General features: G+C 34.7%; 1 protein-coding gene across 3 annotated transcripts in view; it reads left to right on the top strand.

The window, feature by feature from the left end:
- Positions 1–25,357, top strand: part of LOC111054906 — a 544,055-nt gene that overhangs the window by 228,790 nt on the left and 289,908 nt on the right. For all 3 annotated transcript variants that reach the window (XM_039419913.1, XM_039419914.1, XM_039419912.1), the window contains one exon: positions 25,023–25,242. In XM_039419913.1, the coding sequence (XP_039275847.1) occupies positions 25,200–25,242 (43 nt within the window). In that variant the 5' untranslated portion in view covers positions 25,023–25,199. The remainder of the gene's footprint in view (positions 1–25,022; positions 25,243–25,357) is intronic.

Genomic DNA, 25,357 nt, shown 5'->3' with positions numbered 1-25,357 from the left:
TGTGGAGGCTCTTCAGTATTAGGAGAAGCACGCTCATTTCATGCTAACAGCTTGTACGCTACTATACTCAACTGTCCCTTCTCACACGGACTGACGGCGTTATCTCAGCGGTTGCGGTCTTCGTCCTCGCCGCCTCGCTCCTCCTCATCACACATGCTCCCGCTCACGGCCCGCATCACACTCTCATCGAACATGCTCCCGATCTTCTGCAGTCCATCCTCTCCCTCCGAGACCAGTCCATTCTCCTCATCCAGCGTGAAAACCCGACTATTCACGATTAAACGATCCACTTCAACCGATACTCTCCTCTCACTCCCGGAACTTGTTTCTTCAACTCGCCAAGCACCCGGAAAAGCTTTGATCGTCGTTTTCTTGTGTCGAAAGCAAAGTCTTTATGAATCACAAACTGTGTACCCTTCAGCTTCCTACTGTTTCTCGTGATGAAATGGATGTCCTGATCGTCCGGAAAATGCGCAATTGGCCCGTTATCTATTTTCTTGCCCAATGCATGTGCTCGATTAACCCAGGTACCTGCTCGTGCCCCCAAATGACTCACACAAAAGTCTTTGACAGTTCTCACGTAATCCACTGTTGCACATTCATATTTCAGCCCGCGAAAAATTATATTGTTCCTTCTCGATCTATTTTCAAAATTTTCCATCTTCCTGATTATGAGATTATTCTGAATTTTTTGAGCAACAATTTGATTTCTTAACTGTTAATTCTCGACAGAGAGTTTATTCACTTTTTCAATTAGACCATTTAAATCCACCTTTGTAGCTAGCAGCGCGAGTTTTTCATCCATAGCCTTACTAAACCGCTTTTCAAAACGGTCAAATAGTGATTCAATGAAGTCTGAGTTCACATTACCGGAAGCTTTAACACTTGGGTCTGGAGCACGCTTTTTCTGTTCCATCTCTTCGAGCTCAGGCGAACTTTTAGCACGAGGACTCTTCTTAGCACTATCGTCCGGTGAAAAGTATCGTTAGATACTGTTCTTATTCATTCAGCTTCGAATATTTCGATTCACTTGAGAACAATTTCACAAATAAAAAACAAATTGATAATTCAATTTATCACGAAAGAACTTTTAGCTCTAGGTCTCTTTTTAGCACTACCGTCTGGTGGAAAGTATTGTTGGATACTGTTTTTATTAATTTAAACTTTGAATATTTCGATTCACTTGAAAACAATTCCACAAATAAATAACAAATTGATAATTCAATTTATTACGAAAGAACGTTTTAGGTTAAACATGCACTAAATGAACCGATTAAGCACGACCCGTCCGGAAACTTGAGATAAGAGAGCAAAACAATTCTGCGACCGCTCCGTTCAACAGCTCACTATCAACTTCTAATTTGAGAACATACGATTTGAAATCGAAAAGTTGTCAGTTGTAATTGGGGAATGATTTAAAAAATCCAATACTTTTATTTTCCATAACTGTACTCATAAAAAATAATATGATAATATATTTTATATTCAAATGAAACGTTTAGTTTTTAAATAAAAAAATATTTCTGAGCCCCAAAATCCATTGGAGAGTTACCGAATTGCTTGATCAAGAGATTTAATTGATTGATGATAAAGTTCAATTGCGCCATGAACATAGAGAATTTGATCTTCATCAAGTTCAAATATTTGGAGACGAAAGTCGTGTTGCCAATACATACATAGAAATGATTCTCATTAATCATTCGTGAACAGTACAGGGGAAATAATTTTCACAATTGAAAATAATAATTTCACACATACAAAGCCTATGGAATACTGTGTACGTAGTACAGTATCCTTTCCTGCTCAAATCAAACCTGTACTGTAGGCTACAGAAGAGTCACGACATGGCAATTGGAAAATTTTCTCATTTTCAAATGTCTGCTCATGATATGATATCTTCTCATTTACATTTGACGATTTCTCAAATACAATTCACTACTCTCAATTACATGTGTGATGACTTCCTAAATACAATTGACTATTCTCATTTAGGCTACATCTGACATTCTCTCAATTACAAGTGACTATTCTCAAATACAATTGATACTTTCTCAAATTAACTTTTTACTTTCTCAAAAAAAATTGGAAAAGGTGTTGTGACTACTATTTTTTTTTTTGAGCAGGGTATGATTACTAAATCTTTTTCTCCGGAACAACGTCTTTTCACAAAAAGTGAGCATGCCGTACACAAGTAAAATATTCAATCCAAGGTTTACAAGAGAGTTTTTGCAAGGATTGACAGACACAGAAGAAAATGTCAATATGGAGAGAAACTAAGAGACAAATTTCATTTTATCATAGGCTATCCTGATCTTGAGATACAATGTTAGGCTAGCAAAGTTTGAGGCATCCGCTTCTCTAAAACAGTAAGTGAATTCTCAGTGAAGCCTGTTCAAGAATATAAACTTACTGACGTGCTATTCTTGAATCTTAACAAGCCTCCCATTCGCATCATTCTAGCAATAACCCAAATTCAATGCGGAAAATTGTGTTACCAAGTCACCATTGATTGTGATGAACCTAATTTGGCGTTGAATTGTAGAGGATTTTATTCTCTTGGAAACAGTTCTGGATTTTTTCACTATGAAAGGTTTTTGAGTTATATGGAGAAAAAACAGGTATTTTTAACACTGTAGGTTAGCAGAGGGTATTTTTTTGTGAAGAATCATTTTCAGACTATTTGTACCAAATAACTAAAAAATCAGTACCACAATACATTCTGGCAGCATGTTTCCTCGCTCCCTTCTCATGTCTCAAGTGAATGAACAGAAAAATAAACTATGAATTCGCTAAGCTGTGACTCAATGAGTCTGAACGAAAAAGGATATAAGTTGCTGATTCATAAATTCACGGCAAGCCCCATAGCAAACCAGTTACTTCAAACAGTGAAGGAGACAATGGAGATATGCAGGGATATGCAAGTACCCCGCATTGTATGCTCAATCCGTAAATGAGTTTTGTGTAAGTGTGTATTAGCGATCGTAGCACAACGTGGTGGCAATTTTGGAAACTGGAGTGTATCCCAATTAGGTGGAGTACTAACAAAATGGGGAGATTTTTTTTTATTACGTTTTTACATGGTTTTAAGCATGTAGAAGTGATTTTTACTAAAATTGAGCAGTCACACTACGGGGTCTCCCCTTAGTGTACACACCTCCCCTTAATGTGCTGTGTATACTTGATTGTCTCCCCGTATTATACCTTGTTCCAACACACACACACACACACACACACACACACACACACACACACACACACACACACACACACACACACACACACACACACACACACACATACCCAAAAACCACTTTTTTGGACTCAGGGGACCTTGAAACGTATAGAAATGTAAAAATTGGGGTACTTTAATTTTTTTCGGAAAGCAATACTTTCCTTACCTATGGTAGTAGGGCAAGTGATAGCAAGTGATGGCAAGTGACAATAGCGAAGTGAGGTCTAAAGCTGCGTACACATATTCGTGCTTCCAACCCGCACCGAGCACGCTCCTCACTCGTTCCGCCCTCGTGCCGCCCTCGTACCACCATCGAACCACAGTCGCACCGCCCACGCACACATCATGAACGTTACGGAAGATCTTAGATCTTCTCGCGTTCCCGGTCGAACCACTGTTGCTCGCCGGTCGATCATCAATCGCTCTGCTGGAGTGACGTTCGGTTGCGGAGCAGAGCGACAGTCTGTACGCACCTTGAGATTCGAGTCGACGGTTCGGCAATTCTCTTGATGTTTAAATGTTTGAATGTCAAAATTTTTGAATGTTTGAATGTTTGAATGTTTGAATGTTTGAATGTTTGAATGTTTGAATGTTTGAATGTTTGAATGTTTAAATTTTTGAATGTTTGAATGTTTGAATGTTTGAATGTTTGAATGTTTGAATGTTTGAATGTTTGAATGTTTGAATGTTTGAATGTTTGAATGTTTGAATGTTTGAATGTTTGAATGTTTGAATGTTTGAATGTTTGAACAAAATGATCAGTGATATCAATCTTCAATATCGCCCCCAAAACCTCCTCTGATTCGGATGATTCATTCTTATAGAACATGTGATCCAGACATGATATTGAATTATTCTGTACTCTTGTGGTTATTTATATAGACTGAAAACCGTTTAAGTGTAGAAGGCTGCAATATTCATTAACTAGATTTGTGTTGAGATTTATGTTGATATTTGGTCGGTGACATAAATATCAACATAAATCTCAACACAAATCTAGTTAATGAATATTGCAGCCTTCTACACTTAAACGGTTTTCAGTCATATATAAATAAACCCACAAGAGTACAGAATAATTCAATATCATGTCTGGATCACATGTTCTATAAGAATGAATCATCCGAATCAGAGGAGGTTTTGGGGGCGATATTGAAGATTGATATCACTGATCATTTTGGAACATCCCTCTGTTTGGGATTCAGGGGCCGCATTTGTGAACCAAATGAGAATAATGTTTTTGAAAAAATAAATTATAGAAAACTTAATGATGATTTAAAAACCGAAACATGGAATGATATAGTAAACTACACAGACATAGAGAGTTTGACTGGTAAATTTATTGACAAACTTAATAACCATATAACAATTCAAAAACTAAAGTCAATCTAAAGCATAAACTGAAACCACTAAAAACTGGATTAGCATTGGTTTGGTTAACTGTATAAGGAAGAGAGATAAAATGTCTAAAAACGTGGCAAGACAGCCTTTCAATCTTGAATTGAAAATGGAATACAATAGGTATAGGAATGTTTTAAGAAATCTAATAAAAGAAGCAAAACAAAATTACTTTAAAAATAAGATAATAGAAAATAAATCCAACAGTAGAAAACTCTGGAATTGTATAAATGAATTACTGGATACAAAGAAAAAAAATTCTGATATTAAAATTGAACCTATAACATTAAATAAATATTTTTCTGAAGTCGGCAAAACATATGCTGAAAAATTACAAGAAATATAATTATAGATAATACAACTGATCGTCGTGTTCCCAATCTTCCAAATTGTTTGTTCTGGTTCCCCACAAATGAACAGGAAATAATAAACACTATAAACTCGTTGAAAAGTGACTCCTCACCTGGCATTGATGGAATTAGTAGTGTATGTTTGAAAAAGATATCGAATACATAGCAAAACCTCTGGCTTTCATTATTAATGAATGTTTCGAGCATGGGCACTTTCCAAAGGAGTTCAAGATTGCAAGAGTTGTTCCACTTCATAAGGCTGGCAATATGAATGACCCTTCAAACTATCGACCCATAAGCCTGCTTTCCAATTTATCAAAGATTATGGAGAAGATAATAAAAAAAAGAATAATAAGCTATTTGGAAAAATTTAAAATACTCCATAAAAATCAATATGGCTTTCAGGCTGGTAAAAAAACTCAGGACGCCATATCACATTTAATATCAATAGTAACGGATAATTTTGTTAATAGAAAGAAAACACTCACTGTATTCCTAGACTTGTCCAAAGCATTCGACACAATACCACATAGAAAATTGTTGAAAAAGCTAGAAAATATAGGAATTCGAGACAGACAATTGCAATTATTTGAAAATTATCTAAAAAACAGAGCACAGGTCATTACTGTTGGAAATAAATCTCATCAAATTAGCTTAACAGATTATGGAGTACCACAGGGAACTGTACTTTCCCCAATATTATTTCTCATCTATGTCAATGATCTACTCAGGTTCAGCAATGAAGAGAGAACTCTAATTTCATTTGCAGATGATACCACAGTAACTTTTACGGGTGGGTCATGGAAGGAGGTGAATGACCTAGCAGTGGAGGGACTGAAGGTTATCAAATCCTGGTTAGATAATAACACCTTGACACTTAACTATAAAAAAAGTAATTTCATACCTTCTCACCAAACATCAGTACTCAACCCACAAATATAAACCTACAAATACATGCCTCATCCTGTGTTTTGTCCACATCTACCCCGTGCCGGTGTCCATTGCTGGAGAAACTGACCATGCTAAATACCTTGGAGTTATAATTGATGCACATCTAAGATGGAACTATCACATTGATGATAAATGTAAGAAGTTGAAATACTTGATTTACAGATTCCATAGAATCAGTTTAATAAACAATAAGAGTATTGCAAAATTGCTATATACTGCATATGTTCAGTCCATCTTGCAGTATGGATTACTGGCTTGGGGTGGTGCGGCAAACTGTTACATAAATGGGTTATTTCTTGTGCAGAAGTATATAATAAGAGCGGCTCTTGGAAAACAAAGACGTTTCCCGAGTGCTGAATTGTTCATAACATTTGATGTTTTGCAATTAAAAGAATTATACATTAAGAGTTTAATTCAACATGTAAAAAGGAAAAATGTTCAAATGTTTAAATGTTTAAATGTTTAAATGTTTAAATGTTAAATGTTCAAATGTTTAAATGTTTAAATGTTTAAATGTTTAAATGTTAAATGTTTAAATGTTTAAATGTTTAAATGTTTAAATGTTTAAATGTTAATGTTTAAATGTTTAATGTTTAAATGTTTGAATCTTGAAATGTTTGAATGTTTGATTGTTTAAATGTTTAAATGTTTAAATGTTTAAATGTTTGAATGTTTAAATGTTTAAATGTTCAAATGTTTTAATGTTTAAATGTTTAAATGTTTAAATGTTTAAATGTTTAAATGTTTAAATGTTTAAATGTTTAAATGTTTAAATGTTTAAATGTTTAATGTTTAAATGTTTAAATGTTTAAATGTTTTAAATGTTTAAATGTTTAAATGTTTAAATGTTTAAATGTTTAAATGTTTAAATGTTTAAATGTTCAAATGTTCAAATGTTTAAATGCTTATATGCTTATATGTTCATATGTTTATATGTTGCGCATTCACGGTGAAATGCAGTAATAGATTTTCATGAAATTTTACAGGTATGTTCCTTTTTAAATTGCGCGTCGACGTATATACAAGGTTTTTGGAAATTCTGCATTCCAAGGATAATATAAAAGAAAAAAGGAGCCTCCTTCATACGTAAATATTAGAGTGAAAATCAGACAATGTAACTTGGTAAAAAATTAGCAGCTGTGTAGACTATAATTTGCATGCCTCATTGCATGCCTCATTGAATGCAAATTTTTATGTACTATTAAATAAATAGGATGCAAAGAACTTATAACAGCTCGTCTGGGCGCCTAGATGTCTTCTGGTTCTCTCGCGCTAAATTCCGGAAAGCGTTATATGATAATTAAATCTTGTGTAAGCATGATCTGATCAAATAAATAGTTAGTGTATCAGTGTGGATGTGCTTATGGTTTGGGACGTCGTTATAACTGCGCAAGGTCTACTGTTCACAGAACTACTAGTAGTAAATTCAATACGCAATGGACTAGAGCCATTATTGTAAGTGAGTTAGCGAAATAAATTATTTTCTCTCTCCATTATGAACGACCATGACTTCGAGTTTCCCAGGATAGATATTGAAAAATTGTGGCTTCGAGTCGTCGAGGAATGTAGATTATGGAATTATCTCTAAAACTCAGCCTTCCTGTCGCAACATAGAGTGCGATAAGTTGGAAAACTTAGTAAAGATGTAGTCATTATGTTTCGCCCTTTTTGGGCAATCTTATAATATTAGATTATCAGTTAATGTGGGAGTTTGATTGTGAAAAAAGTTTGATTGTGTTTCTTGTACGAATAATTGTTCCTTCAAATAACCACTAAGGTACGTAAAATAAGAATAACATATAATTTAGGGAGTTTAATTGATTGAAACTTCCATCAGAGTATTGTATCAACAAAGCCTGTTGTTCAAGTTAATAATATTGATTGAGAATAGTCCTCTTATAGACTCAGATCCATTTTCTAGATGTGCCGGCCCAATTTAAAATTCTAAAAAATTGTCTTCAAATTTATTTTTATTCTATTACCTTCATAAAGGTTAGGCACACACTTCCATTCTTCAACAAACTACCCACACAGCATGATTATGTATCTGATAGGTATCAGATACATATCCTTGAAACCTACAATACATATCAGAAACATACGGATGCATATCTGATATATATCAGTTATGTATCAGATAGGTAGAAATGTCCGCTTTTGTGATATGTACCAAACAAGTATCAATGATACATAACTGATACATTTCATTGATTCATGTCGGTTATGTAACAGTAATACGTAACTGATATGTTTCATTAATAAGTATTGGGTTACATATCATTGATACATAAATGATATGTATCACTGATACTCGCTTGGTACCTATCACAAAAGCGGACATTTCTACCTATCTGATATAGATCAGGTATGTACCAGATATGTTTCAGATATGTAAATTATGTACATATTATATACCTATCACATATGTGTCACCATGTACATATCTTTTTAATACATTTTTGTAGTATTATACTTTACAGGTATCAGAATACAATTTGAAAATGTTAATATTACATATAGGGGCTAGAGGATAAAAGGATGATAATTAACCAATAGAATATGGGCATGGATAAATTGAAATTAATTAAATTATATGATTTGAAAAGAGTAACAAATATAAAAAGTTCCACAAACTAAATTCTATACTTATATAGACATACATGAAAATAATAATATTCTGTTGGACCAAGTTGAATAAAAATTATAATAAATTGATATACTGATATTTTTGATACATTAGTACTTACAATTCCATACTTTTAATTATAATAAAAGAAACAAAATAATATTTTTGGTACAATATTTACAATTTTATACTTCATGTGAAGCTTCTCCTCCTATAAATTCCTTCTTCTCTCTCCTCACTTCCATCAGAATGAGATGATGTACAGAGCCTAGAAGAGAAGGAAATCATTACAGCGAATTAAAAATTTAATAAAAGTTGATTTTCAAGCAAGTCTTTTGTCTAAATATGCAAACGTTCTAAATAATAGTAATATAAGGAAAAAGTAACCTCCAACGAGATGTGAAGATTATAGATAGGGTTAGTTAAAATTATGAAAACAGCTCAATATTTCTTCAACAAGGATAGTGTGACAGTTCGACAGTTTCATAGTTTGGGGGATCTTTTTGGAATTAAAAAAGTTAGTTTAAATTTTTGGGTTAGATTTTTGAATCAAGTTTTTCTATTCAAATATATGATCCCCAATGAGATCTACTGTCAAATTATCCTTGCTAATAGTATATCAAGCTATTTCCATAATTTTCACCATCCCTTGCTAAGTAAGATTCTATTGTTGGTGATTAATTTTATAATGTTGATTTAGTTCTTTCATGTTGCTTCATGTTATTTTCAAATGAACCGAGCAATGATTGAAAGGAGTATATAAGATGGCCCAAAAAAAGTCAGGAGTGCCCATTCGATCGATTGTTGATCGTTTGACAATGACATTTGGATGGGGTGTCTGTGACACAATTTTCGACTTTGAATCTTGATTTGGACTAGTTAGTAGGTGAACATATCAAAAGTTCGCATCTTCATCACCTCTTTTGAATTTGTGGAACCGCGGAGTTGACACTTGTTGCAGCAATGAAAATTTCACCCCCTACATTGAAGCTGCTATAACAATGAAAGGAATACTTGGAATTATGAAATAATACATCATTTCAAAGAGAATTCAATGCTCTACAAGCCTAGAATAAGCATAAGTTTATATGATGCATTGTTGGAGAGTTATAAGCCCTAAAAGAGCAAAACATCAGCATAAAAACCAGTTATTTTAACAATTGAACACCTTCAAGAGCGAATATCTCGGGAACTGTTGGGAATATCACAAAATTCCACTGAACCGAAAGTGTAGATAATTCATCAAGCTTCATTTTTAAACAGTTAGCTATGTCGGTTGAACACATTGTTCTCAAGATATGAGCGTAAAAGCAAAGCGCTTGAAAAAGCAACTTTTAAACCACCTCATCCCCTTAGCACATGAGTTTGGAATGGAGAATTTTGATATGTTCTCCTACCAACTAGTCGCAACAAAGCTTCAAAGTCAAAAATTGTGTTAAAAAAATTCCCTCCGAATTCCTTTATCAATTGTTCTATTGTTGCAAAAATGGAGATTTCACACTCAACACTAAAGCTGATGAAAAAGGTGTAGGGAAATTCGTAAAAGTGTGAAATCATAAATCAAATCGGAGAAAATTCAATGTTCTATAAGCTCATAATCAGCATGAGCTTTTCCCATCGATTTTTGAAAAGCTATAAGAGCAAAAATAGAAAAAAATCTGGTGTGGCGCACTCACACAACTTTCCTTGCCGTTATGAAAATTGATCACCTGACGCTAGTGTTCCCGCGCATCTCAAGTCTACTATTCAAAGATTTGAGCCAGCTGGTGACAGGGCAATAGCGCTGGAGTCACACAAGGTCTGCTATATCTTCATAGTGATATGAGTAATAGAATCAACAGTTTGCAATTGAAATAATAACATTTTCTCGAATTTCGTTCTTATTTTCAATTTTAGGTGAAAATGTTACTGAACATTAATTGTTGAGATTTTTATGCTCAATCTTTTCTACTTGGAATTCTTTGTTCAAATTGTATCTGAAGCCTGATAATTGGGAATCTAAAGTCAAACTTTGCATAGATGGGGCGGAGCTCCTGGAATTTTTACAGATATGGCACTTGTGGCAGTTGATAGAGCTTATCAATGACTATTTGTAGTATGAATTTGATCGAAATCGTTGGAGCCATTTCCGAGAAAATCACGAAAAACCCTGTTTTTGACGAAATTTTCGCCATTTTAGCCGCCATCTTGAATTGCATTTGATCGAAATTGTTCCTGTCGTATCCTTATAGTGTAAGGACCTCAAGTTTCAAATTTCAAGTCATTCCGTTAATTGGGGATTTTTCGGAAAGCAATACTTTCCTTACCTATGTAATAGGGCAAGGAAAGTAAAAAACACTTTTTTGGACTCAGGGGACCTTGAAACGTATAGAAATTTAGAAATTGGGGTACCTTAATTTTTTTCGGAAAGCAATACTTTCCTTACCTATGGTAATAGGGCAAGGATAGTAAAAATTGGTGGAAAACGTGTTTTTTTTTTCATAAATGTCACACCTTCCAAAGCGGACATTACGAAAACTAGAGGAGATATAGAAAACATTGTAGTATGAATATTGTAGGAAATTATATAAGCTTTTATTTGTAATATGACAGTCAAGTCCTTAAGATACATAGTTTTCAAGTTTTTTGCGAGAAACCAAAAAATGGTACCTTTAAACCACCCATCCCCCTCATCACGTGGGGACGTTTACCTCCTTACTGCCCTAAAAAGAACTGCGGGGTCAAAAATTGTCTTCCCAACTTTTCCCCCTATACCCTTTTTCGAGCATTCATTGCCTGGACTAAAGTGTAAAAGCTGTTGAACCCTTTTCACTGATTATTCCCTCCATAGGTCAAGTTGATAAAAGTATAAGAGAATATGTTCTTTGTACTGTTTTTGTAAAAATGCAATTCTTATTTTGTTGAATATCAAATATAAGTATGTACATGTATTGTATGCCAAGTGGAAATAAACGAATTGAATTGAATTGAATAATCCTATAATCATTAGTATTAAGTTCATTGTGGCTGATTCTCCTTGTACTGGTCGAGGAATCAATTTCAGTATCATAAATATTAAAATGGGATAATTTAAATGTATATTTTCATGAATTCTAATTGAGTTGATTCAATCGATTTGACAAGGATCCAAGTCATTCAATCTACAATTAAAACGACAGTATTGACAGTGAATACTGTGAATTCAGGATGTAGAGTGAATGACGAGGATTCTTATCATGGGAGTCAATTGTAACATTTGAGATAAGAGAGAAAAAATTTCATAATAATCCAGTTACTATTAACATGGGAAAGGGGGTGTGCTTGGAATTATATTGCACTTCTGATTTTTTATAATATACTGTTTCGATACCCAATAAGTCCAGAACCAATATCTCATGCAAAATCATTTCGAGCTAAATATCTGATGATCCAGAAAACACGAACTTTTCGTTCATTTTCCAGTTTTCAGCTATTCCAGCCAATTCCAAAAAAGGGAGTGGGGAGTGAGGAAAATTTTCACTCCCATTATTTCTTTCCAGTTCATGAAATTTCAAATAAAATTTCTAAAAGCTCTCTATCTTTAACGAGTAATGGGTTACTTTTTTAAGAAATTAGCGAAATTTTAGGAAATAAATCTATTTTGATGAAAATACAGTTTCCAATCAACAAAATTGTCTGATTGTAACCATTGTCACCATCGTACCAAAATGATATGAAGGGTTGGGTCAGCTTCCCAAAATTTGGGGATCAATTTCCAAGTTCCTCTGAGAACCATTTCTTCAACTAGAGAAAGTCTGGCCCTTCTAAATCTTCATTCGTCCCTTCTTAGTAGACTCAAAGGAGGGTTCCGAACCACCGGGAAGCGATTTCTCAACTCATAAATTATATATATCGCGGAGTCCGCCTCTCAAGTATTCATTTGTTTAACTGGAGTAGCAAGAGTATGAATCTCAACTCATCTGAGCGATAACCTATCAGCCCGACCACGGAGCCAACCATTCTCCTGAATGCCTTGCATGTAGCTATTGTATTGTAGTGGCCGAGATGAGGAATTAAAAGCTGGGGTCCACTGTGTCTGTCAACCTTCCTCATTCAAGATGCAAATAACTGTAAAAAATGCATAGAACTATGTGCATAAATTGCAATACTTCAATGGACTAGTTTCAATCATGGAGCGTTGTATCATTTCACAGATGATTGGTACTTCGATTAGCGTGATCACAGTCAGGTCACGAGGGAAAATCACTTATATATTGAGACCGCTGGGAATACCTGCAATTTCCTTTCTATAAGACAGTTCGGCCATTGAGTGTCACGCTTTCGATTGGCCAGCTCTTTCAGGTGGTACAATTCGCCATACAAAAGGTTTCAAACAAACTTTGGAATTCCATAGGATTGTATTGCAATATAAGGATTCATCATTTATATTTATTTTTTTTCCACCTATTGAGAACATACTAGGCTAAATGTCCTGCCAAGAAATTTGGGAAGTCAGTTGAATATGGACCACTATTGTTGAATTTCAAAATACAAATACAAATCACAGAAGAAAATCAAAAGCGAATTAGATACGACCTATGCTCAGTCAAGATATTCGAACTTGGTAAAAATGTGTACGCTTTACACTCTTGCACTGGAATTATTAATTGTAACTATTGTCATAAAAGCATAGTATGTTAGTGCACTCTGTGTAAAGCGTTGGCGATTTGACCATGTTCAAATATCGTGGCCGAGGTTGCCGAGGTGGCTGAGAAATCGGAACCAGTCTTATAATTCACCAATCATATCCAACCATTTACCAATCATAAGTTAGCATCTATTAACCGAAGATTGTCACAAGCTTGCACAGTCAAAACTCGAACTAAATACGATGAACTGACTTAAACTAAAAATCTGGTGGGGCGCACTCACACAACTTTCCTTGCCGTTATGAAAATTGATCACCTGACGCTAATGTTCCCTCGCATCTCAAGTCTACTATTCAAATATTTGAGCCAGCTGGTGACAGGGCAATAACGCTGGAGACACACGAGGTCTGCTATCTCTCCATAGTAAATCATTCAATAGAATCAACAGTTGCCAACAGTTTGCAATTGGATAATCACATTTTCTCGAATTTCGAGCTTATTCTCAATTCTAGGTGGAAATGTTACTAGACATTAATTGTAGAGATTCTCATGCTCAATCTTTTCCATTCAATTTTTTTCGATTGAATTGTATCTGAAGCCTGATAATTGAGAATCTGAAATCAAACTTTGCATAGATGGGGTGGAGCTCCTGAAATTTTCACAGATATGCGACTTGTGGCAGTTGATAGAGCTTATCGATGACTATTTTAGGTATAACGTTAATCAAAATCGTTGGAGACGTTTTCAAGAAAATCGCGAAAAACCCTTCTTTTGATAACATTTTCGCCATTTTAGCCGCCATCTTGAATAGAAGAAGAAGAAAAAGGAGAAGAAGAAGAAGAAGAAGAAGAAGAAGAAGAAGAAGAAGAAGAAGAGAAGAAGAAGAAGAAGAAGAAGAAGAAGAAGGAGAAGAAGAAGAAGAAAAAGAAGAAGAAGAAAAAGAGAAGAAGAAGAAGAAGAAGAAGAAGAAGAAGAAGAAGAAAAAGAAGAAGAAGAAGAAAAAGAAGAAGAAGATAGATTATTATGTTGCTTTGGCCTGTGATCTGTATAAATGTCCTGTAACAACTAAAGGTGCGTCCACACATGCCGAACCGAACCTCGAACCGCATGCATTCCTCCGTATTTGATTAAATTCATGTTTTGAAGAATTCATTGTTACGAATGATAAATTGATAGGAGCTTATAAATATTCTCTAATTCAAATGAAATAACTTCTGAAAAAATAATGATTTATATACCTATTTATTTATAATATAAATACCAATACTGAATTATTGTTGACCAAGAACTCAGTACAACGAAAATTCATTCAACTACTTCTGTATTGATGAAATTATAATCATTTTCTCTATTGATAATCAATTTCATCAACTAACTGAAAAAAGTACTTCAATTTCCATGAGTTTATTTATAGAATTATATAAATCTAAAGTGTAGGTCATATCTAAATTCACAAAGAGTTCGATTCTTGTTGGCAAGAAAGATGTTAATCAATGCAGAAATTATTGTTATTTTACTAAAAGATAGGATTAAATGAATAGTTCTCTCTCAGGGGGAGTTTTGACAACCCACAAAACTCATTTTTCATTTGAAGAAATAATATCAAAAAGGTGCATAGGACCTTACTTTTTTGTTCAGCTTGCCAAAATACCCCTCATTTCAATATTAAAATTTTGGACTGACTGTACAGTGAGTCAATCATTCTATCAAGGCTTGAATAATTATGAAATTTCAATTGAATGAAAATGGTAGAGAATAATTATCATGTAGATATCAACATCTTTATTTAAAGACATATTAACTGTATGCGTTTTCATATTGCCGATACAGCATTGATAAAACTGTAGACGTTTATTTAGCAGTCTCAAAAAATTGTTCTAGCTGAAAAATTAATAATACATGCCACGTGTAGGCTTATACATTGCATCAGGAAAACGAAGTTCAAAACTATGGTTCTCCTTAACATATGTTTTGATATAATTTCTTTGATGCAGCTGTTTCACATTCACCATTATGAATGTGAATGTAAAAATATTTATTGATTACCAAAACAATACTATAATATATTAATGATAACAGTTAATTAACAAACCAATACTTCTATTATATTAATAATAATAATAATATTATTAAACATATTTATCAATTATCAGAACAATATTGAGGTTGAGTGGAATCAGGTAAAAAGTAATAACAGTAAAAAAGTAAGAGATGTTCTTTTTTGAATTTCTATCATATTATTTTGTTATTTCCAATGATTACAACATATGTTAGAATATCACATGTCAATAAATAAATTATCTCATTTACATATGGCACTCACCTTACCATGTTCATAACCTTACTTAATAGGATCCTTTTTCATCCTTTGAAACCCTTAGTGGCAAAATATCTCAAAATCCGTTCTTAGTGCGCGTCTAGCATGTTTGAAGAATATTTGTGCAAAGTTTCAAGTCTGTGGGACAATTAGTTTGAGCTGTAGTGTGATTTTACATCAAAATTTTCGAAAAATGCCCTCTTCTGGACCCCCCTGTGCTCCTGATCGAAATTTTTCTGCATAGATCTTTTTTTTTCAATGACTTTGCTGTGCAATGAGCGGTTGAAAAGTACAAAATTTTGGGGGTGCCCCAGCTCCCTCAGGGGGGCAAATTTCTGAAAATCCTTTCTTAGTGGATGTTTTCAGGCTAACATGAACAATCTTGCAGAATTTCAAGTTTTTAGTCTCAGTAGTTTGGGCTGTGGTGTGATTTCAGTCTGTCGGGGCTTAGCCTTTTATAAGTATAGAGAAGAGAAGATAATTATTTTAGATATAGTTAACGACTGCAAGAGATAGGACTGTGGAACAGAATAGTGGTGAAACTATGATAGCGCCAGAAGTGTCTCAAACACAATTGTAGGTACTACATGAACTTTTTGAAAGTGATTTGAAAAAATGTTGAAACAACAGAACTGAATCCTTATCATTCTACCTTCATTTAGAGAGGCTTTTGTTTGAGCCGAATGGGAATCTATTTATAAGAAAATGAATGTCTGTTTGTGTGTTTGTTTGTTTCCTGTAGACTTGAAAACTACTTGACATAACGGCATGAAACTTTGGGACAGAAATTTTAATTGGGGGACTTATAATATTTATCTATTAATCCATTTTACAGACATATGTTTTCGAAATTTTCGGCCGAGCGGCTACTGAAGAACGAGAAGATGATCATGATTCAAGATCATATTGTGATAATATGATTTTCAGCATCTAAATCTACCAGCTGTTATAAACATATCACCCTGTGATAAATTACTGTGTACTTTTATTAAAACGGTAGTTTGGAGTTGAAGTGTAGTTGATTGGTACCAGCTGTTGATAATGGTTCCTTAGAAGACCTATACGAATAATTATCACTCCCCTATCATTGAGAAACTGGAAAATGTTGAAAAAAGTTATTCACCTGATGAAAGAGAGTATATATTGTATAGTATATATGTATAGTATTCATATTGCATTCATTAATTATTACTGAAGAATGAAAGAATAATTCACAATTTTTTGAATTTAGCTCAGTTTATATTCATCCTAAAATGGAAAGAATATGGAATTCTGTGTGATTCATCGTACATCGCATATTTCCTGGACCATATATCGACAACCTACAGCTATGAAAACATTGAATCTCTTTCGTATATCCTTTTTTTCAATTGAAAACTTTACTGATAGATATTACTACCAATTGATTGAGAAGAATAATATGTTTTCGGAATAATGAATGCTGCATGACTAAGCACATAGGAAGTCCGTATTGAGATGTGAATGAACATGTTGATTGTCAGATAAATTTCATGATTCACCAAATAAAGTCAAGTGTAACATGAGATACATTGGCGGTACGAAGTTCGCTGGGTAAGCTAATTGTAAATTAAGCTTTATTATTAATAGACAATGCTGAAAAAGACAGGCTCAATCACCAGGAATACTATAAATCTATGAGGTACAAGTAAGCCATTAGAAATTAGTAATTTTGAGTAGTTCAATCACTTCCATTATGGACACTGGATACATTGAAATTTATTAGCTACCGTACAGAATAAAAAATTTTTGATTGCAGTGACCCCGACTACTGTATTATGAATAACCATTCGGATCAAATATGAGGAATTACTCGCATCTCTCATCAACTCGTAATTTCTATTCACAAAATATTAACAAAAAATATATATATTAGGTTATATTTAATAAACTCACGGCTAGTACTCAAGTTTGTCTTTTTCTGTCCGTGCTACAAATAAATGTAGGTATATGTTTGAAATTTTGTTTCTGTAATCTTGTTGTCTATTAAGAAAGTCTTCAATGTGATTTTTGATGGCAATGAAATTTGAATTTGAAAAAAGAATTATCAACAAACTCCTAATCAAAGAAAACCTTCGTGCTCTGTTCTAATCGGAGTGTATGAGACTCCATATACAGCTGATAGAAGGCCCAAACCGAACTGGCCAAGCATACAACAATGGAACAAACACGTGGTAAGCTCGTGCTCTCAATCAACGCAAAATCAATTCGATCAGCCAATTGATGAAATTGTTTTAAGCTTTCCAATGATTACAACATATGTTAGAATATCATGTGTCAATTATCTCAGTTCCATATGGAGTTCACCTTACCATAAGCTTACTTAATAGGATCCTTTTTCATCCTTTGAAATCCTTAGAGGCAATATATCTCAAAATCCGTTCTTAGTGCACATCTAGCATGTTTGAAGAATATTTGTGCAAAGTTTTGAGTCTGTAGGCAAATTAGTTTGAGCTGTAGTGTGATTTTACATCAAAATTTTCGAAAAGTGCCCTCTCCTGAACCTCCCTGTGCTCCTAATTGGAATTTTTCTGCATAGATCTGATTTTTTCCGTACCTGAACGAAAAAGTTCCTCATGACTTTGCTGTGCAATGAACAGTTAAAAAGTGAAAATTTTGGGGGGCCCAGCTCCCTCAGAGGGAGCAGATTTCTGAAAATCCTTTTGTAGTGGATGTTTTGAGGCTACAATAAACAATAAATTGTGCGAAATTTTAAGTTTTTAGGCTTAGTAGTTTGGGCTGTGGTGTGATTTCAGTTTGTCAGGGCTTTGCCTTTTAGATATTAGCCCAGTCAATGAAGGTCCAAAAAAAAAGTTTCGATCCGAAAATTAAATAAAAGCTAAATTTCCCACCATTGATAGAACCCTCCCAGAGGGTCATTCTCCCAAAAGTCCCAAAAAATCCCCTTGGAGCTTTCCGCCCCAACCCCCTAAAACATGAAAAATGCAGGTAAACACGGGAAATCAATTATCTCTGTAACCATTGATCGGAAACAGTTCTATTATATGCCATTCGATTTGTTACATTATGGACTACAATATTAATTATATTCATTTTTTCAATAAAATTAACAGTTTTCTTGATAAAATAATATATATGTAAAAATTGAGGGGGTTTGTGATTTGATTTTTTTGTTTTCTCCGATTAACCTCGAAACAAGTTGTTCAAAAGGAAAATGAGCCAAATAATTCATGTAGCCAATCTCATTGCAAATCCATTGATGTATATTGTTATGTATTTGCAATTCAATTTGACGCTGTGGAAGGAGGAGGTTAAATTGGGCTGCTCATTGCTGGTGGGCCCAGAATCCCCCTTTTATACCTACTGTGCAGTGTTTGCTGTTTTCTACAGTTAATATTCTTCAAGCCAGGTTGATAATATACCTTCAGTTGAGCCAAATATATATGACGGCTCAGGCATAAAAAAAATTATACATTGGGCTGTTGAGTCGAAACTTTCTATGATTCTCTCTGTAAAGTAGCTAGCTTATTTTCCGTTCTTAATAGTTGAATCTAGGTTATTTAGACAGTCCAATATGAAAATTCAGTAGATTCTAAAGATGAAAGCCATGCAAACATACAAATTAAGGAGAGTAAGCATGCATAAAAGGTAGGAAAATCATGAAAGTGTTTCACATTTACCACAAAGTACCTACCGTATAGATTAATTGAAAGACGATATCCATCATCTTCTATTATTTATCATATCCATTTTTCACCTCCACTCGCATCTTGTCATTCACTATACTAGGTTGGAAGAAGAGAAGAAAGAAGAAGAAGAAGGAGAAGAAGAAGAAGAAGAAGAAGAAGAAGAAGAAGGAAGAGAATAAGAAGAAGAAGAAGATAGATTATTATGTTGCTTTGGCCTGTGATCTGTATAAATGTCCTGTAACAACTAAAGGTGCGTCCACACATGCCGAATCGAGCCTCGAACCGCGCAGCAAACCGTGCATTCCTCCGAACATCTTGCCTTTCAAAGAACATGATGTTGAAAATCAGCTGTTAATCATTCGTCGTACCGCACTCCGAACCATTCGCCGTGCCGCTTGCCTCTGTTCTAACTGCTCGCCTCACCTCACTCCGAACGCTGAACTTTTCAGTCAATTAGAGCCCTCGATTACAAATCGCCGTGCAGCTCGCTTTGATTAAATTCATGTTTTGAAGAATTCATTGTTACGAATGATAAATTGATAGGAGCTTATAAATATTTTCTAATTCAAATAAATAACTTCTGAAAAAAATAATGATTGGATAAACCAATATTGAATTATTGTTGACCAAGAACTCAGTACCGTACATCGCTAATTCATTCAACTAATTCTGTATTGATAAAATTATAACCTAATCATTTTCTCTATTGATAATCAATTTCATCAACCAACTGAAAAAAGTACTTCAATTTCCCTGAGTTTATTTATAGAATTATATAAATCTAAAGTGTAGGTCATATCTAAATTCACAAAGAGTTCGATTCTTGTTGACAAGATAGATGTTATTCAATGCAGAAATCATTGTTATTTTACTAAAAGATAGGATGAAATTAATAGTTCTCTTTCAGAGGGAGTTTTGACAACCCACAAAACTCATTTTTCATTTGAAGAAATAATATCAAAAAGGTGCATAGGACCTTACTTTTTTGTTCAGCTTGCCAAAATACCCCTCATTTCAATATTAAAATTTTCGACTGACTGTACAGTGAGTCAATCATTCTATCAAGGCTTGAATAATTTTGAATTTTAAATTAAATAAAAATGGTAGAGAATAATTATCATGTAGATATCAACATCTTTATTTAAAGACATATTAACTGTATGCGTTTTCATATTGCCGATACAGCATTGATAAAACTGTAGACGTTTATTTAGCAGTCTCAAAAAACTGTTCTAGCTGAAAAATTGATAATACATGCCACGTGTAGGCTTATAAGGTACATTGCATCAGGAAAACGAAATTCAAAACTATGGTTTTCCCAAACATATGTTTTTGAGATAATTTCTTTGATGCAGCTGTTTCACATGCACCATTATAAATAATTATACAGAGTTTGTGAAAATAAAAATATTTATTGATTACCAAAACAATACTATTATTATATTAATGATAATAATTAGTTATTAAAACAATACTTTTATTATATCAATAATAATAATATTATTAAACATATTCATCAATTATCAGAACAATATTATTGAGGTTGAGTGGAATCAGGTAGAAAGCAATAATAGAACAGATGTATTTTTTGAATTTCTATCATATTATTTTGTTATTTCCAATGATTACAACATATGTTAGAATATCACATGTCAATGAATGAATTTTCTCATTTCCATATGACACTCACCTTACCATATTCATAACCTTACTTAATAGGATCCTTTTTCATCCTTTGAAACCCTTAGTGGCAAAATATCTCAAAATCCGTTCTTAGTGCGCGTCTAGCATGTTTGAAGAATATTTGTGCAAAGTTTCAAGTCTGTAGGACAATTAGTATGAGCTGTAGTGTGATTTTACATCGAAATTTTCGAAAAATGCCCTCTCCTGGACCCCCCTGTGTTCCTGATCGAAATTTTTCTGCATAGATCTAATTTTTTTTCGTAGCTGAACAAAAAAGTTCCTCATGACTTTGCTGTGCAATGAGCGGTTGAAAAGTACAAAATTTTGGGGGGGCTCCAGCTCCCTGAGGGGGGCAAATTTCTGAAAATCCTTTCCTAGTGGATGTTTTCAGGTTACCATAAACAATCGTGCAAAATTTCAAGTTTTCAGGCTTAGTAGTTTGGGCTGTGTTGTGATTTCAGTCTGTCGGGGCTTAGCCTTTTATAAGTATAGAGATTTATTATTGTTTCTGAAGATCCCGTGGGTTTGGAGGCAAGGCAACTTCTGGAGTTGCCTTGGGGTCCCTTTTAGTCGCCTCCTACGACAAGCAGTGATACTGTGGGTGGATTCTGGTTTTCAACACATTATTGAGTACGATGTTCGACTCAAAGCTCCCCCAACCAACAGGGGGTTATCTAGAGATAACATAATATTATTGTCATTCACTTGATCTGAGAATCAACTTCAACAATATCACAAATCAAATTTTGGTTCTCCAGATGAAGTTCTTGTGAGTTGAAGCTCCTAAACTTCTGTAAAGCCTAGTACACACTTCAATACATTTTGCCAGATTTTGGTCCCAGGTTGTCTACAAGACATGTCTATAGACAATCCTCGTCTTTTGTTAGATCTTTAAAGTAATGTTCGATTCTCCTCAGCTCAGGGTCTCGTCTCCATCTAAAACTCGTGGTAATTTTTTGTTGATAGGAATGGAGCAATAAGTAGCAGTATGCAGCTGGATTACAAATGACCATGCCAGCTGTGCTTTGCGAGGAAACTATTCTTATTGGTTTAAGGAGGCAAATATGCTCTAGTTGACAATTCCAGATGCAATAAAAAGGCTGCGTTCCAGTCACGTTGTTGGATAGCATGGCAACGTAGAGGCGCAGCTTCGAATCCTTGCATCCCTCCAAATTGCTTTATCCATCTAGGCTCTGCACCAAGCGCCAACTGATTGTACTTCTCTAGCATACTCTCTCCCACTTTCTCCTTCTATCTCTCTCACATACCCCTCACTCTTACTCTTTCTTCTTACCCTCATCGTCTTCTGACGCAATTTCCCCCACTTGTCAATGCATTCCCAATCCTATCCACCCGCCGACACATCTCTTGCTTTGCTTTAAAATTCCACAACACGGAACTTGTGCTGTGATTTTCATGCCGTAAACCTAGAGAAGCATGCCTTGTTTTTCTGAATATTCAGACTTGAGTATGACATCACGAAAGTTATTTGCGCCTCCCCATAATACAAACTTGGCACCGATATGGAGATCAAGACGTCTCCATTCATGAGATACAAACTTCTCGATTCCTGGATATTGATCCTTAACGAAACGATCCTCCTGTAGCGTTTGGCTTCAGCTGCTGAATGTGGTTGAATCTATCATGGAGAAGAGATTTTTTTCATATGAGATATTATTATACGTCTATATTGAAAATATTAATATTTCACATTCTCTTTTTTTTAGAATAAGCACATACTTTTTACCCGTACGTCATCTATTTTACGTCTCTGCTTCTTTGCAGTCAGCCTTAAACGCTTTGATTATCTGTGAGATTCACTTTAATCTGACAGCATTGCCTGAGGGTGATATCAATGGTTCCTATTCAAACAATGCTGGAAGTTTGAAGAGAATCTTACAATGATAACTAGTTACATGAATCAATCGGAACTATTTTAACAGCTTCTAGAACAGGAAAGCAATTGTTCAGCTTTTAGTGTCAATCGATGCCAGTGGCAAACATGAGAAAAACATTCGGATGTAATCGTGCTGGAGCGCGTTCGAGACTTACCGCTCTGTTCACTTCTATTCTATGGTTTACAATGATGTGTTTGTGTTACATGGAGGTCGAGAGCGAGCGAGAATCAAACTGAAAGCTAAGCATCGACTGGTGAGGTCAGCTCTGTTCTGCTGTGGAATTAACCGCAACGTTCACAGCAGTTTGAGTTGACATAGTCAGTCATACCGTATAGAGAATGAATCTAAGAATTAATAATTTGTATATACATGAATTGGAGGCTCCTGCATGTTATGGACCTGTCAGAGTAAGTTGAATAGAACTTTTTGACTAGTGACATGATTATGAAACTTAATAAGCGGTCAAATGAGATCTATTTTATTTCATCATCATAACAGGTCTTATAATATTCCATTAGAATAGAATACCTCCATCATCCCAGACAGAATATACTTAGGTACTAAAGTTGCAAGAGTATTTCTTGAGGCTTGGGATATATTGCGTTTAATTGGAAGAGACGCACAGAATTAATTAAGTTATGAGACAAAATACAATTGGAACCTCGAGAATACGCCGTGGAACTGCTAGAAAGAGAAAAAAAAGCTTCTCCAATACAGGGAAAATTGGAGAAGAAGGCTTCATTCGAAAGTATTAATCTTTGGATGAGCCTGAGCGAGCGCTAAGAAACACTTTATTTCCTTTGCTGGCAGCCAGGGCTAGTTGAAAAAGCTGGAATAGCTGTCGGCTATATGAAGCATTTTGTGAGCGCGCGCGTGCGTCAGCTCGGAAAACTGAATCAACTATGCCGAGAATTGTGCGTGCGACTGCTGGCAAACGACAGCTCACATTTGAAGGCATTGAGAGACAAAACCCAGTCTTCACAGTGGCTGTCAAACTCTTTTCTTGTTGGTCCTAATTTCGAGCTATCGATTGTCTTATGCCTATTGTTCATTTTGCGCATGAGTATATCGTTTTCATGAGACTCGCTATAAATTGTCAGCATTGGGGAGCATTGATGCTCTTTGTAAGGAATGTTGGCAGTTTGAAGTGAAATTCACCATTGGCAACTATCTCATCCATCAACTTCAGTTTACGTATCATCACTATTGTCTCGGTAGTTGTATTATGTATGCAATACAAACATATATTTTCCTGATACCAGGAAATATTCAAGAACCGATTATGAGTAGAAAAATCGATATCATAGAATGAAATGAGGCTAAAAGTTCACGAAATGGTTAAAAAATATTGAATGAACACTTTTCAAATGAGTTGAGTAGGATCCAGTGGAGATGGAAGAATAATCAATCATCATCGATCTCTCTTGATCAAAAGCAAGTCTCATTCGAAGTTCAAATGAATTGATATTTTGATCTATAATCTACATAATTTCAGATGATTATAAACTATCAACCTTAATTGAAGCTCAACTAACTTGTTTTGATTCCGCCCGTGGGAAATGGAAAGTACGTACGTATATTTGATGAGTTGACCAAATCTCCATACATCCGGCGGGATTCGAACCCACGACCCAGACGGTGCTAGCAGAGTGACGTTTGTTACGCTTCTCACTACTGGATCAGCCCGGCTGGCAACTCAAATTGCTATCATGTGCAATTTATTTTGTTGTCATTATCGTAGTAGAACAGTACAGCATTATACCTACAAATAACTTGAAATCTCGTTATTGAAATTATTACAATAGGCATTGGTTGAACTGAAAGTGATGTGAAAGATTGGAATAGTTTCCTAGTTATGTAATTAGTAGTAAAACTTCTCATGATATGACAAAGAAACCAGTTTTTATTAAAAGTTTCACAAAATCACTTTACAAATCTGTAACCAGATATGATAATGAATAGAATATCGGGTTCTGGAGGAGGAAAAGACGAGCATAACACGAAGGTTTCGCTTCGCAATTTGTAGAGAAAGTTATGATAGCATGAAAGGGTGCAAGAGCACCGACTTTCGGCTGCAGAATGGCAAGGGAGAGAAATCATAATATTGTAGCAGCCAAAAGGGACATCTGATAGAGTTAGGGTCCCTATCTTCCGTTCCATTCCCTCTCCACCCGACTTTAATAATATTTCTAATTTATATCTGTGGAAGAAATATTATAGATTTTTTTGGAATAATTATTATTGATGAATATTATGCTATTATTGAATATATTATCTAGGTTTTCAATTTTCCAGATACACTACTGAGCCGAGGAAATTCCCAGTCGTTGAAACGATGGATGTGGTTGTTTGACAAATCCTGAATTCGGCTTGACTCTTGGTTTCGGCAATGAAATGATTGATGTCCTTTGGCTGTCCATTACCCAGGTTTGCGCATGCGTATGCTGAACGGGGATCTCGATTTAGTGAGTCATGGGCAAAGGAGACAAGCGGGGTGTCGTACAGAAGCCTGAAGGTAAGTAAAACCATTTTCTGCAATTCTTCCCACTATTTCTAATATTCTAATTCATTGCTCTCTTATCATTGGTATGATAATATTTCAACTCCAATACAAATGTTGCGAGTTGATC

Source organism: Nilaparvata lugens, chromosome 2, assembly GCF_014356525.2.
Source record: "Nilaparvata lugens isolate BPH chromosome 2, ASM1435652v1, whole genome shotgun sequence".
In the NCBI taxonomy this organism is placed as follows: Eukaryota; Metazoa; Arthropoda; class Insecta; order Hemiptera; family Delphacidae; genus Nilaparvata; species Nilaparvata lugens.
This window is presented reverse-complemented; position numbering and strand designations above follow the sequence as displayed.